The sequence below is a fragment of the Aquarana catesbeiana genome, linkage group LG07 (genome assembly GCF_042186555.1).
Source record: "Aquarana catesbeiana isolate 2022-GZ linkage group LG07, ASM4218655v1, whole genome shotgun sequence".
Classification (NCBI taxonomy): domain Eukaryota; kingdom Metazoa; phylum Chordata; class Amphibia; order Anura; family Ranidae; genus Aquarana; species Aquarana catesbeiana.
Genome location: NC_133330.1, coordinates 305,215,811 through 305,232,002, shown reverse-complemented (window position 1 = coordinate 305,232,002; position 16,192 = coordinate 305,215,811). Strand labels below are relative to the sequence as shown.

The 16,192-nt window shown below is 45.6% G+C and overlaps 1 protein-coding gene across 1 annotated transcript in view; it reads right to left on the bottom strand.

Moving 5' to 3' along the window:
• Window positions 1–13,521, bottom strand: part of LOC141103728 (di-N-acetylchitobiase-like) — a 33,756-nt gene extending 20,235 nt beyond the window's left edge. The window contains exons 1-3 of the mRNA XM_073593636.1: window positions 13,332–13,521; window positions 9,939–10,077; window positions 7,339–7,547 (exon numbers count right to left, since the gene is read on the bottom strand). Coding sequence (XP_073449737.1) covers window positions 7,339–7,547; window positions 9,939–10,077; window positions 13,332–13,454 — 471 coding nt within the window. The 5' untranslated portion in view covers window positions 13,455–13,521. The remainder of the gene's footprint in view (window positions 1–7,338; window positions 7,548–9,938; window positions 10,078–13,331) is intronic.
• Between the last annotated feature and the right edge of the window lie 2,671 nt (window positions 13,522–16,192).

Here is a 16,192-nt window from a genome sequence, read left to right as displayed (position 1 = left end):
AAACGCCACTAAAAATAGGTGGCTCTGCAAAGGATTCACTTTAGGGGGGTGAATAGTTATGCACATTGTCTTTTTCTGCTATTTTTTCCTATTTGTTTGCTTCACAATAATAAAAAAAAAACATCTTCAAAGTTGTGGGCATGTTCTGTAAATATAATAATGCAAATCCTTAAACAATCCATGTTAATTTCAGGTTGTGAGGCAACAAAACACAAAAAATGCCAAGGGGGTGAATACTTTTGCAAGGCACTGTAACACAGGAGATGGTTAGAGACTGCAGGCAGAATACAAGATATAATTCAGTCGATGGTCAGATGGCAGGCATGGTACAGGAGATGTTTAGAGACATGGTACTAGAGATGATCAGGGCTGGTGGCATGATACTAGAGATGATCAGGGCTGGGGACATGGTACTAGAGATGATCAGGGCTGGGGACATGGTACTAGAGATGATCAGGGCTGGGGACATGGTACTAGAGATGATCAGGGCTGGGGACATGGTACTAGAGATGATCAGGGCTGGGGACATGGTACTAGAGATGATCAGGGCTGGGGACATGGTACTAGAGATGATCAGGGCTGGGGACATGGTACTAGAGATGATCAGGGCTGGGGACATGGTACTAGAGATGATCAGGGCTGGGGACATGGTACTAGAGATGATCAGGGCTGGGGACATGGTACTAGAGATGATCAGGGCTGGGGACATGGTACTAGAGATGATCAGGGCTGGGGACATGGTACTAGAGATGATCAGGGCTGGGGACATGGTACTAGAGATGATCAGGGCTGGGGACATGGTACTAGAGATGATCTGGGCTGGGGACATGGTACTAGAGATGATGAGGGCCGGGGACATAGTACTAGAGATGATGAGGGCCGGGGACATAGTACTAGAGATGATCAGGGCTGGGGACATGATATTAGAGATGATCAGGGCTGGGGACATGGTACTAGAGATGATCTGGGCTGGGGACATGGTACTAGAGATGATCAGGGCCAGGGACTTGGTACTAGAGATGATCAGGGCCGGGGACATGGTACTAGAGATGATCAGGGCTGGAGACATGGTACTAAAGATGATCAGGGCCGGGGACATGGTACTAGAGATGATCAGGACTGGAGACATGGTACTAGAGATGATCAGGGCTGGAGACATGGTACTAAAGATGATCAGGGCTGGAGACATGGTACTAAAGATGATCAGGGCTGGGGACATGATATTAGAGATGATCAGGGCTGGAGACATGGTACTAGAGATGATCTGGGCTGGGGACATGGTACTAGAGATGATCTGGGCTGGGGACATGGTACTAGAGATGATCAGGGCTGGGGACATGGTACTAGAGATGATCAGGGCTGGGGACATGGTACTAGAGATGATCAGGGCTGGAGACATGGTACTAGAGATGATCAGGGCTGGAGACATGGTACTAGAGATGATCAGGGCTGGAGACATGGTACTAGAGATGATCAGGGCTGGAGACATGGTACTAGAGATGATCAGGGCTGGGCATATGCTGCAGGAGATGGTCAGAGATTGTTACAGGAGTTGTTGGAGACTGTGGCTGAATGCTTAGGGGAAACATTCATAGACTTGAGACATATTACATGAAGACAATTGCTGCTATAAAGGGTGGCATGTGGCCCCTGGGCAGGGCATTAAAGCCTAGCTCCCACCCAATTTAAATTTTTTGGACAAAGAGTGGAAGGGATTGAAGCTTGGCCAGGTCTTTATAGTGGCTCCTACTAAGGGGGTTTCTCCTAACTTCCTCTTGGTAAAAGGAATGATGGGTGATCTCTCTGGTAGGTACACAAAACTGCATGCAAATACAGCCTGCCTAGGAAAACCCGCTCCTTCACACTGACACCTACTTGCCAAGGCATTTTGATCTCAGCACACTGCTTGCACCCCAGCCGAGGGCTCTTCAGAGTAGTACTGAGGCAGGGTGTTGTGATGTTTCCAGCAAGCTATGTACAGCACCCTGCTGGCCCCTCCCACCAGCCATGATCTGCCTACATTTCATAGACAAGCACGGAAACCCGGTGAGGAGTCGAAAATAAGATATGTAATGAAACTGAAAGGTTTGCTAATGTAATTAGCAAATTGATCGAAGGGTGGGGGTGGGGGGGGGGGAGCCAAGGATGGCAAAATAGGATTGGATTCAACCACTTGCTGACCGCCTACCACAGGTCGGCTCTACTCTGCGAAACAACGTACCCGTATCCCATTTGTGCAAGAGACAGCGGGGGCAGGCGCGGGAGGGGGGAGGCAATCAGCAGGTCCGGGTCTAACCTTTTGTTCTGTTTGTATGGTCTTATAGCAGCACCATCTTTAACCACTTCAATACAGGGCACTTATACACCTTCCTGCCCAGACCAATTTTCAGCGCTGTCGCACTTTGAATGACAATTGCGCGGTCATGCTACACTGTACCCAGACTAAATTTTTATCATTTTGTGCCCACAAATAGAGCTTTCTTTTGGTGGTATTTGATCACCTCTGTGGTTTTTTATTTTCTGCTAAATAAATAAAGACCGAAAATTTTGAAAAAAATAAATGTTTTTTTTTTTTGTTTCAGTTACAAAACTTTGTAAATAAGTAAGTTTTCTCCTTCACTGATGGGGCCGCACTGACGGGCACTGATGGGCACCGATGAGGTGGCACCAATGAGGTGGCACTGATGGGCACTAATGATGGGCACTAATATGTGGCACTGATATGCAGCACAGATGGGCACGGATAGGCGGCACGGATGGGCACGGATAGGCGGCACGGATGGGCGGCACGGATGGGCACTGATAGGCGGCACGGATGGGCACTGATAGGCGGCACGGATGGGCACTGATAGGCGGCACGGATGGGCACTGATGTACTGTTATGTATGATACTGATGGATGCCAATCAGTGCCAAACAATGCCTGCCAATCAGTGATGCCCATTGTGGGCACTGATTGGCATCCATTGTGGGCACTGATTGGCATCCCTGGTGGTCTAGGGTGGCATACCTTGTGGTGACATCCCTGGTGGTCCTAGTGACGTCCCTGGTAGTCCAGTGTGGGCATCCTGGGGGGGGGGGATGCGCTGATAATCGATCAGCAGAGACCCCCCCCTGTCAGAGGAGCAGTGATCGGCTCTCCTCTACTTAAGTCTGACAGACGCGAGTGAGGAAGAGACGATCACCGGCTCTTCCTGTTTATTGTGATCAGCCGTGATTGGACACGGCTGATCATGTGGTAAAGAGTCTCTGTCAGACTCTTTACCGAGATCATAGTTGCGGTGTGTCAGACTGATACACCGCAACAACGATCGCCGCGATGCGCGCCCCCGGGGGAGCGCAGCGGCTTAATATCCTGAGGACGTCATATGACGCCCAGTCAGGATATTGAAACCACTTTGCCGCAGTCATTTTGCTATATGGCGGGCGGAAAGTGGTTAATGTGATGCATAGTTAGGATGTGCCCCCCCAAGTCTTTGTTTGTCTGTTATATGGGCCCTGACCAGACCCCTTGGGATGGAGCACCCCATCATCTCCCACCAGTAATTCTAATCAGTGTCCACCTGAGTTATAGGAGGAGTCCTTTTAGTTCTCCTATAAAGAGGAGTGCATTTCTCCCATGGTTGAGAAGTGGGATCTTTCATTCTATGGTTAGTGTAGGACCCACTGATAATGGGGTACCTTGATGCAGTAGTAGGCTTAAGCACTGTATGGCCATATGGTGTTACCAAATCCCCATATTTGCTTATTATGTTCAGGTGCTTTAAATAGCCTTGTAGGATTTTAAATGACATTTTTGTATGTGTGTGCTGTAATCTTTTGTTCTGTTTGTATGGTCTTATAGCAGCACCATCTTTAATGTGATGCACAGTTACGGTGTGCCCCTCCAAGTCTTTGTTTGTCAGCGGGTCCTGTGGAGGCAGAATGCTGATCTGCCTATGTAAACAAGGCAGATCGCCGTTCTGACAGGGGAGAACACAGAGATCTTGTGTTCCTGCTAAGCAGGAACATGGATCTCTGTGTTCCCCCAGTCAGAGCAACCCCCACATAGTTAGTAAGCACCCCCTAGGGACACAGTTAACCCTTTGATCGCTCCTGATGTTAACCCCTTCCCTGACAGTGTCATTAGTACAGTAACAGTGCATATTTTTAGCACTGATCACTGTAATTGGTTCCCAAAAAAATATGTCAAGTGTCAGATTTGTCCACCGCAATGTCGCAGTCCCGCAAAAAAAAAAAAAAAAAAAAAAAGCTGATCACCGCCATTGCTAGTAAAAAAAATTAAAAAGCCATAAAAATATCCCATAGCTTGCAGACATGATAACTTTTGCGCAAACCAATCAATATACGCTTAGTGGGATTTTTTCACCAACAATATGTAGCAGAATACATATTGGCCTAAATTGATGAAGAAATTTGATTTTTAACATTTTTTTTTTTGGATATGTTTTATAGAAGAATATAAAAAAAAATATCATTTTTTTGGGGTTTTTTTTCAAAATTGTCGCTCTTTTTTTATTTCTAGCGCAAGATATAAAAAACGCAGAGATGATCAAATACCACCAAAAGAAAGCTCTATTTGTGGGGAAGAAAAAAGGACAGACAAAACTATTTTATTTGGGTACAGCGTCGCAGGATGCAGTGCCGTATCGCAAAAAATGGCATTGAAGAATAAAAACCTTCCCAGGGGTTAAAGTATTTAAATAATATATGTTAACCCAACATTTCACTTCCTGATATGTGCCTGCTATACCATGTACTTGTATGAAAAAGTATCCTGTCCTCTTTTTTTTATTGCTTCCTTTCTGTGAAATACCTAGTGTTCCTGCCAGTCCCTCTGCTCCCCCCATTTCAAATTGGTCACACTAGGCATGATAGCACAGCATGGTCAGTTTTCTAGCTGTGCTGGGAACTCAGCCTGCTCTCCTCCAGTGATCAGACTCATAATGACCCCCCCCCCCACTCTCTGCATAGCCAATTACCAGTGTGCTGCTGTCCCCTCCCCCCCTCCCCCCAACTCTCTTAGCTTCTTATGCAGCTAAGAAAAACTTCAAAAATAGAAAAGTGGGCACAAGATACCTTATATCGTTGACCTTTTTCTTTTCTTATCTTCTTTCTCTCTTTCCTTTCTAATTTTTATTTTGGCCACAAAGTTTCTGTTGGACCCATTGTAATATTCACCTACAATCTTAGGATGACAAACTCATCCTCATTTGTTTACAAAAGCTTATTAGACTTCATGTACATTTAAGGGTACTTTTCTTTAACAGAGTTTGAAAACGTATATCTTATATAAAATACATCTGTTAGATTTCCATGTTACAGTATATTATTGCTTGCAAATGAAAAAAAAAAAAAAAAAAAAAAAAAAAAAAAAAAACACACAACAACAATCAATTAAATTATCCGAAAAAAATCTGAATAAAATCTTTGAAAAAGCAAAAAAGGTAATATATATTTTACCTCTTTTTTATTTTTTTGCTTTTTCAAAGATTTTATTCAGATTTCATATATATTAGTTTCAAACAGAAATGAAAGGCAATGCATTTGTGTATAATATATATATATATATATATATATATATACACACACACATAGCCTTTTATTTCTGTTTTACACTGAATGGGTTGTTTGACAAGGGAAGGTTCACATATACTTAAGAAAAACAGATTCCTTTTTACTGACTCAACCTGAATTTCTTGCCAGGTCACATCTTTCCAGCTACTTAAAAAAAAAAAAAAAAAAAAACTCTAAATGCAGAGAATTTGACCACAAGCTCCTCACTCCTATTGCAGTAACCCTTCCGGTGTTGTTACTGACATGTGAAAATTTCATGTTATGTATTTGAGTACATTTTTTACAGGTGCAGGCAACTTAAAAACGCACAGGAAACGCATCTGAATCAGCCTCTCTGTGGCGACGGCCGCACTCAGCCTCTCCATGGTCACGGATTTGTTCCATCTCTGTGTATCGCCTGAGGCCAGTCACTTCGCTGGGTATATGTGAAGGTTTACAACCACTTTAAGCCCCCCCCTGCCCTTGCTTCATAGTGCTCAGACATGACATTTGGCTGCTTAGGCACACAATGCATCATGGGGGGGGGGGGGGATTAGGTGCATGCCCCCCCTTATCCAGTAATGGGATATTTTATGGCACCCCAGCAGGTAATTGGGAAGCCATGAAATATCCTATTGTTGGATAAGGGGGAGCATGTAGCTCTTTCTCTCCATGATGCACTGGGTGCCTAAGATGACATCAGAATTCCATAAACCATACATGATTGTAGATAAGGGATATGCTTACCAGAATTCACAGTTCTTTCCAACAGGTTCGTTGGAGCGAGCGCAAGAACTTCAGATCCAGGTCTGTTTTTGTGGAACTGATCGGATGTGGGCGGTGATAAGTGGATGTACGTCCTGATTACATCTGCCCACCCATAGGGATTACATTGGTCCTTTTTTCTTCCATCATAAGGCCCCTTTCACACTGGGGCGGGAGGTGCGTCGGTGGTAAAGCGCCGCTATTATTAGCGTGCTTTACTGTTGTTTTAGCGGCGGTATGCAGCCTCTAGCGGGATGGTTTTACCCCCCCACTAGCGGCCGACAAAGGGTTAAAAACCACCGCAAAGTGCCTCTGCAGAGGCACTTTGCCAGCGGTATAGCCGCGCTGTCCCATTGATTTCAATGGGCAGGAGCGGTGAAGGAGCGCTGTATACACCACTCCCAAGATGCTGCTAGCAGGACTTTTTTTCCCGTCCTGCCAGCGCACCGCTCTAGTCTGAAAGCTCTTGGGGCTTTCACACTGGAGACACAGCAGCGGCTGTTTCGGGTCGGTTTGCAGGCGCTATTTTTAGGGAAATAGCGCCTGCAAACCGCCCCAGTGTGAAAGGGGTCTAAGATGGAGGAAAGATTGGTAAGGACACTGATAGCACATGTGTGACATCGGGATCTATCCTGATCCAACTCTGCAAGGGTTCAGTCCAGGATTCCCTGCTCAGACGAAATGGAAGGTGTCCATGTGACGGGACCCTAAGAGCCTGACAACTCATTCTGTGTAAGAAAAGGCTCTTGGGAGATGTAGCTTTGGGGGCATTTCTACAACAATAGGGAAGGAGTTCCCAGCAGCTGACCTTGCATGAAACTTACCATAGTTATGATGTCACAGTGAGTAATAAAAGCTGTTTCCCGCTACAGGAACAAGGTAAAAAAAAACAAATCGGAATAATCTAGAGGTAGAAAGATATGTAGGGGGGGTAAATTTTGTATTTTTCTAAAAAACTCCTTTAAACTCAGTGACTGGTGCTCTCTACACAAGCTGTAAGTAAAACCATCTTGGTCACCTGAGATCCTGGGATTTCTCTGTGGAAGGTCTCTGTGGTTTCATTCACCAGATCCGTTAGAGCGTAATACTCGGGTGTATGTGGAAGTACCGACTCTTCAATGTCTAAGTTGATCCCGTCCATATACTGAGTCTTGGCCAGTTTCACCTTCCCTGCAATCCAGGCAGATCTCTGCTTTGGGTCTACGACTTCCTTCACTGGTACATCACCTACAAATAGAGAGAATTAATGCAAAGAAGATTTAGGATCGCTCTTGGGAAGGTTACAGCATTAACAGGACAAGTTCAGTTTTTGTTTTTTAAACAAAAATACACTATATACAGGCAGGTGTCCCACTACAAAAGTATTGTGACACCTGCCTTTAGACGCATATGAACTTTAATGGCATCCCAGTCTTAGTCTATAGGGTTCAATATTGGACCACCCTCATCAGCTATAAGAGCTTCAACTCTTCTGGGAAGGTTGTCCACAAAGTTTAGGAGTGTGTCTATGGGACCATTCTTCCAGGAGCGCACTAATGTTGGACGAGAAGGCCACCGCTCCAATTCATCCCAAAGGTGTTCTATCTGGTTGAGGTCAGGAATCTGTGCAGGCCAGTCAAGTTCTTCCATCCCAAACTCGCTCATCCATGTCTTTATGGACCTTGCTTTGCGCACTGGTTGGAACAGGAAGGGGCCATCCCCAAACTGTTCCCACAAAGTTGGGAGCATGAAATTGTCCAAAATGTCTTGGTATGCTGAGACCTTAAGAGTTCCCTTCACTGGAACTAAGGGGCCAAGCCCAACTGCTAAAAAAAACAACCCCAAACCATAATCCCCACCTCCACCAAATAATTTGGACCAGTGCACAAAGCAAGACATGGATGAGCAAGTTTGGGGTGGAGGAACTTGAATGTCCTGACCTCAACCCAATAGAACACCTTTGTCATGGTGTTCCCTATATTTGCACACTAGGACAAATCCCTGCACACCAGCAGAAAAGTTTATTCTGCTTTAAACTTTTAAACGAGCAATAAAAGCCATTTAAACCAGGCTCTCACTGACCTCTATAGCTGTATGTACTCTGCAAAAAAAAAAAAAAAAAAAAATGAATAAAATGGGCAGACTCGATGGACTTCTGCCATCGATTTTCTATATGTTTCTTGCTCATTAGGGCCAATATTTGTGACATTTACAACAGCCCCTGGCTGGAAACGAATTACTAGGAAAGGTGAAGAGGGGTTGGGCAGGGGGAGGAAGGGACTGTTTTAGTGCAGTATAGTCCTGCACAACCGGCCTGAGCCCCAGTTCACACCGGTGCGATGCGGGAAACCCAGCGATTCCTGTGTGGTTCCCGCACACCGACATCTGCGAACCGCTGGGGATGTCAATGTTAAAGAGAAGTTCTACCCAAAAATGGAACTTCCGCTTTAAGGGAAGGTGACCCCCTGACGTGCCACATTTGGCATTTCATTTTTTTGGGGGGGGGGGCAGATACCCTGTTTTTAGGAGGTTCCCAGCTGCCACTTCCTCCCGGCGCACCGCGGCACTGGAAGAGAAATCACCTTTCCCCTCTCCCTCTCGGCAATCATCTGGGACACGTCACAGGTCCCATATGATTGCCCGGCTAGTCACGGTGTGCCACGTGGGCGCGCGGCTGTGAACCCACAGCTGGGTGCCCACAGTTACAATGCCGTCGCTGCAAAGAGCAGGGGGAGATAAGTGGGGCTTCGTTCCCCCACATCGCTGGACCCCGGGACATGTAAGTGTCCAAATATTAAAAGTTAGCAGCTGCAATATTTTTTTTTTTTTTTTTAAGCGGAACCGCTTTAAAGTTAAGGACACCCCCAAATCGATTCGCAGATCGCAGTGTAAACTATGAAATTGTGCAGAAATCAGATCACATGGGTGTTCACACTCATGCGATCCAATTCCAGTGTGGACCAAAAAAAAAAGGGTTCTGCGCCATTTTGGTGCGAATGCGATGCGGTTTCAGCCACACAGTCTGTATGGCTGGATTCACATTGCATGTGAGGTGCACAGCAATGTTTGTGATCACACCAGTATGAACCCAGCCTAAGCCCCGGTTCACACACGGGCGGCACGACTTGCAGGTCGCCTCAGCAAGGCGACCTGCAAACGACTTCCGCGGCGACTTGCAAAACGACTTCTGTATAGAAGTCTATGCAAGTCGCCCCCAAAGTAGTACAGGAACCTTTTTCTAAGTTGGAGCGACTTGCGTCGCTCCTATTAGAACGGTTCCATTGTACAGAACAAGAGGCGACTTGTCAGGCGGCTAGGTCGCCTGACAAGTCGCCCCTGTGTGAACCGGCTCTAAGGGATTTTGTATTCTTCTACTTTTGTATATATTTATTTTTCTCGTTGCCTTTTTTGTTGTTTTTGCAACTGTGCTGTAAACTTTTCTATTCTCTACAAAATTAATAAAAAACAAACTTTTCAAAACAAAAGTGTCTAATTCAGCCTGCCGGATGCTCGCAATATATTCATTTGTCCAGGAATGTTTTTTACCCTTTACAATACATTAGTGAACCAGGTTATGTGTCCTGTAAGAACGTTCGATGAGCCCATGTATTATCAAGTTGTTTTTAATGCCATTCTCACCCTCTAGCACGAATCTTGCTCCTTTGGAGTGTGCAAAGCACATCAGTTCGGGGTCATAAGGTGCAAATAAACCCACTGTGGTCACCTTAGACCAATCATAGTGCTTCCAGTTGTTGCCCTGTACATGGAAGACAAAGACCTAGAAAGAGGAACATAAAGAGGTCATCAGTGTTTTATCATATTTTGCTCATCCTGAAGAACCACCCCACAGAAGTACCCGCAGCTCATAGTGCAGGGACAGACATTTAGCAAAAACTTCCAGTCCAATGCCCGCTGAAAAGCAATCTGAATGCAGATCGCTCTTCAGAAGGCATTCCACTCCACCACAAGTGTGAAAGAGCTTTTAGGGTGTTTTTTTCTGCATCAAAAACGCATTGAGAGTAGGCTACATGGTTTTCAATGGCATAGTTCACACCAGTGCAGTAAAACGCACCAAAAATGCTTTAAAATACACATGTCCTTATGTAAGGTGAAGAAAAAAGGAGGGGGGGGGGGTAAAATGCACTGGAACACAAAAAAAAAAAAAAAAAACGCGTATGCAGAAAAGCATCTGGACTGTGTTTTTATGGTGTGAACCAGCCTTCTAAGCATGGAAAACAGCCCTCCTCATCATCTTCCTGACCAGCAATTGTCACAGAATGTATAGCTACAAACTCTGCATCTCCCAGATCAATCACCAATCAGATACCAGCTCTCCTCTCCTAACTCTGCACCCCACACAGCAAGAACCAATCAGAAGCCAGCCCTCATCTCCTAACTCGGCATTTCCCAGAGCAAGCGCTCAACCCTTAGGCTGGGCCCACACTGGAGAGCACAGCGGCTCACAGCAGGAGTCCGGTCCGTCTCCATTCAACGTATCAGGTCTGATATCTGCATCCCCCCCAAATCAATAACTAATCAGATGCCAGCACTCATCTCATACGTCTGCACCCCTCCCAGATCAATGACCGATCAGTTGCCAGATCTCATCGCCTAACTCTGCATCCTAACACAGCAAGAACCAATCAGATGTTAACACTCATCTCCTACTTCTGCAACCTTCCCAGATCAATGACCAACCAGATGCCAGCTCTCATCTTTTAACTCTGCACCCTGCTGATCAATAAGCAATCAGTTGCCAGCTCTAATCTCCTAATGCCCCGTACACACGATCGGACATTTCGACAATAAAATCCTAGGATTTTTTCTGACGGATGTTGGCTCAAACTTGTCTTGCATACACACGGTCGCACAAAGTTGTCAGAAAATCCGATTGTTCTGAGCGCGGTGACGTAAAACACGTACGTCAGGACTATAAACGGGGCAGTAGCCAATAGCTTTTGTCTCTTAATGTATTCTGAGCATGTGTGGCACTTTGTGCGTCGGATTTGTGTACACACGATCGGAATTACCGACAACAGATTTTGTTGTCGGAAAATTTTATATCCTGCTCTCAAACTTTGTGTGTCGGAAAATCCGATGGAAAATGTGTGATGGAGCCCACACACGGTCGGAATTTCCGACAACAAGGTCCTATCACACATTTTCCGTCGGAAAATCCGACCGTGTGTACGGGGCATTACTCTGCATGCTGCTGATCATTAACCAATCAGATGCTAGAATTATGCTGGTCATACACTATACGAAAAATCGGCCGAAAAAAAAACGTTCATATAGACACTTCGTTCGTTTTTCAGCAAGTTAATGGGCACAAATCCATAATCGTTTGTGACGTTTTTGTGGGGAAAAAAAAAAAAAACGAACGGCAAGTTTGGAAAATTTCTGCCGAACGTACGATAAATTCCAAGGTTAATGTGTTTCCCGTCCGAACTGTTTGCACTAGGTATATGTAAAAAAAAACGAACAAAAAATTATTTATATATGTTATAAAACCTTGGGAAAAACGGCGCTACCTAAAAACCTGTTTGCTAAGTTTATACAGGAAACACCAACAAAAGTGTTTTTTGTTTCTTTCTCGTATATCAAACTTATTTAACTTCTTGATGATGTATAAGGGGGAGGATTAGTTTTACTAGCTGGTGCAAGTGGATAGGGGACGTACTCACCGACTCCTGGAACCCCTGCAGGGGTATTGGGCCTGTAATGCTTTGAATGGACTTCACTGCTCCCTGTAGTTTGTCATGGGTGCCTCAGATGTATCCAGGTGAATAAGGATGCAGCGATACCCTCATGCATCAAAAATATAAAAAAAGAGGCTTCCATGGTGTGATAAAGTACCAAACGTTTTTATTTAAAAACCACTTCTAAAAACAAAACCAAAGAAATCCAAAAAGAAGTGTGTCCTCCCACCCAGTATGCCGCTGGGGTAGGATAACAAACAAATACCGGCAAAAGTACAAACAGAGTCACTGTATCCAATGCATGTACCGAGATGGGGGAAGTGACGGCAGAGAGCTGTACCTGCGTCCCACCCACTCGTCTGCAGGGAAGTGACGTAGTACGCGTAGTTCCATCGCCAAGGTTTTATAACATATACAATTGGCAGGGTATTCCTTGTGAGTGCTTTGCGTAAGGGAGGCAGCAACCTGTTCTTTTACCGTATAGACTTGTCCTAAAGTGCGGCTTCCTAGGAATATCAAAAAATTATTTATGTCCACTGAACAATTTATTGGTCATTACATGATGGAATGATCGTTTGCGGTCACGGTCGAACGTTCGTTTTTTGAAAATGCGTTCGGCCGATTTTTCGTATAGTGTATGGCCAGCATTAATCTAACTGCACACTCTTCCCCCAATCAATAACCAGATGCCAGCTCTCATCTTTTAACTCTGCATCCTGCTGATCAATAACCAATCAGTTGCCAGCTCTAATCACCTAACGCTGCATCCTGCTGATCAATAACCAGATGCTAGAATTATTCTAACTGCACCCCCCCCCCCCAATCAATAACCAATCAGATGCCAGCTCTCATCCTTTAAGTCTGCATCCTGCTGATCAATAACCAATCAGATGCTATAAATATTCTAACTGCACACTCCCCCCCCTCCAATCAATAACCAATCAGATGCCAGTTCTCATCTTTTAACTCTGCATGCTGCTGATCAATAACCAATAAGATGCCAGAATTCATCTAACTCTGCACACTCCCCCCAGATCAATAACCAATATCAGATCTCAGCACTCAACAACTTCTGCATCACTTCTGCATCTCTCCCAGATCAATAACCAATCAGATGTCAGCTCTCATCTCCGAACCCTGCCCCCTCTCCCAGATCAATAACCAATCAGATGTCAGCTCTCATCTCCGAACCCTGCACCCCCCACAGATCAATAACCAATCAGATGTCAGCTCTCATCTCCTAGGTTGCAGTGCAGGGATGAGAGCTCCTGTGTGATTGGCTCTGGGCTCGGTGATAGAAGGAGAAGCAGGAAGTTACAATGTAACAATGTACCTCGGAGTCCCGGGAGTGTTGAATGGGATCGCAGAGAGCCGGATCGGAGCAGGGACAGGCAGCCAGGCACACAGCAGCTCCGATCATCAGGATCATCAGACACACAGCACTCATCTCCCCCATCCTTCCCGCACACTGACCGCCCTGCCTGGGAGACACACCGGGGGGGGGGGCGGGGACTGACCAGCAGGGGGGCGGGGCCAGGTGAATGACAGGTGAGCTACTTCTCATTGTACAGAAAGGGAAATAATCAGCGAAGAATGCAGAACCCAATCAGAATACAGTCAGCTCACGAGGAAAGAGTTCCCATTGGAGGTGATGATATCTGTATACAGTCAGTGTACTATTACCAGACTTGTTATCCCTCCTCATCACTACAGAAGGTGATCTGTCTCAGAGGAGGTAGGTTGGTTCTGATCAACTCTCACCTAAAAAATGTCACTTACCTGTGCTGAGGCTCTAACCCTTTCACCGACAGAGACGTTTTTTTAAATTTTTTTTCTACACGCTTAAAAAATCTTTTTAAGCATGAGCCCCAAAACATGATATATTTTCTGAAAGAAGACACACCTAGAGAATAAAATAGTGGTAGTTCCAATTTTTTTATGTCACACAAAATTACCGCAAAGGTCTAGGAAATGTGAAATGTCTGTAAAAAATACACTAAAGTTTATTTTAGGGCACAAAAAAAAAAAAAAACGCAATGCATTACTCAATTTTTTGGTAAAATATAAAAGACGAGGTGGCACCGAGTAAATAGATACCCAACATGCCTAACCTTAAATTTGCGTGCACCGGTGAAATGCCAACAAACTTCAGTATTGTCTATGTTAAATTGGCGACGCTTTAAAAGCCCCCTACAGGTGATCAGTTTGGAGTTATGGAGGAGGCCTGGTGCTAGAAATATTGCTCTCAATCTGGCGTTGGTGTGGTGATATGTAAGATGAGTTTACCTTTGTACATGTGTGGGTGACGGGCCTCACAAATTGTATGTGCTTGGGTGTAACTTTAATTTTTTTAAATTTACCTTTTTTTTTCTTTTACTTAAGTTTTCTTTTTATCACATAGGAGACAAAAAGTCCCCTATGTGATGATTTCTTGGTGACAGATTCACTTTAATGAGACATCTGGGGTCTAAAAGGCTCACCCGTGCTCCAGTGAATCTAATGCAGTGCAGATCACTTAGTAATAGATTAATTCCCAGCCATACTGACCAGGAAAACTGACAGGGGGGGGGTTCCTGGAAGTGACGTTCTACACATAGCCTCGAGATCAGCAGGAAGAAGAGGAGGAGAGCATGTCCACTCAGCTCACTCCCCTCTACCCAGCAGCACCCGCTATGCTGGTCCCAGGCCCACAATACATGGAAGGGGCGTGTGCGGGGGTTGGTGGGGGTCAGCAGCGGCCCGTCCATAGGGGCGCAGAGGTGCCGCCCCCCTAATCTCTGTGCGCCCGACCCTTAATCTTCATGCAGGGCGCCAGACGCATAGAGTTCTTTTTTTTGTTTTGTAAAGCACGTGATTAGAGCCGGAGTCTCAAATTGGCTTCAAAAAGAGCACTGCACCCCGAGCCCACCCCCTTATGACAATAGCGAATCAACATTCACTACTGTCTTCCTGCTTCTCCTCCTGGTCAATGGGGGTAAAAAACAACTAATGTTTGTGGTCAGTCTGAAGAGGAATAATGGCTCAGTGTCAGTGGAAGGAGTAGGGCCCCATTGTTGTTATCAGTGTGTTTAAAAATGACCCATCAATGAGGTCAGTGGGGGGAATAGTGCCCCATCATTGGTGTCAGTGGGAGGAAAAGTGCCCCATCATTGGTGTCAGTGGGAGGAATAGTGCCCCATCATTGGTGTCAGTGGGAGGAATAGTGCCCCATCATTGGTGTCAGTGGGAGAATATCAGTGGGAGGAATAGTGCCCCATTATTGGTGTCAGTGGGAGGAATAGTGCCACATTATTGGTGTCAGTGGGAGGAATAGTGCCACATCATTGGTGCCAGTGGGAGGAATAGTGCCCCATCATTGGTATCAGTGGGAGGAATAGTGCCCCATCATTGGTGTCAGTGGGAGGAATAGTGCCCCATCATTGGTATCAGTGGGAGGACTAGTGCCCCATCATTGGTATCAGTGGGAGGAATAGTGCCCCATCATTGGTATCAGTGGGAGGAATAGTGCCCCATCATTGGTGTCAGTGGGAGGAAAAGTGCCCCATCATTGGTGTCAGTGGGAGGAGTAGTGCCCCATCATTGGTGTCAGTGGGAGAATATCAGTGGGAGGAATAGTGCCCCATTATTGGTGTCAGTGGGAGGAATAGTGCCACATTATTGGTGTCAGTGGGAGGAATAGTGCCACATCATTGGTGCCAGTGGGAGGAATAGTGCCCCATCATTGATATCAGTGGGAGGAATAGTGCCCCATCATTGGTGTCAGTGGGAGGAATAGTGCCCCATGATTGGTATCAGTGGGAGGACTAGTGCCCCATCATTGGTATCAGTGGGAGGAATAGTGCCACATCATTGGTGTCAGTGGGAGGAATAGTGCTCCATCACTGGTATCAGTGGGAGGAATAGTGCCCCATCATTGATATCAGTGGGAGGAATAGTGCCCCATCATTGGTGTCAGTGGGAGGAATAGTGCCCCATCATTGGTGTCAGTGGGAGGAATAGTGCCCCATCATTGGTGTCAGTGGGAGGAATAGTGCCCCATCATTTATATCAGTGAGAAGAATAGCACCCTTTCAATTGTGTCAGTGGGAGGACTACTGTCCTATTGTTTGTGTTTGAAAAATAGTGTCCTATCATTGGTGTCAGTGGGAGAAATAGATCCCATTGTTGTTGTCAGTAAGAAGAATAGTTCCCTAT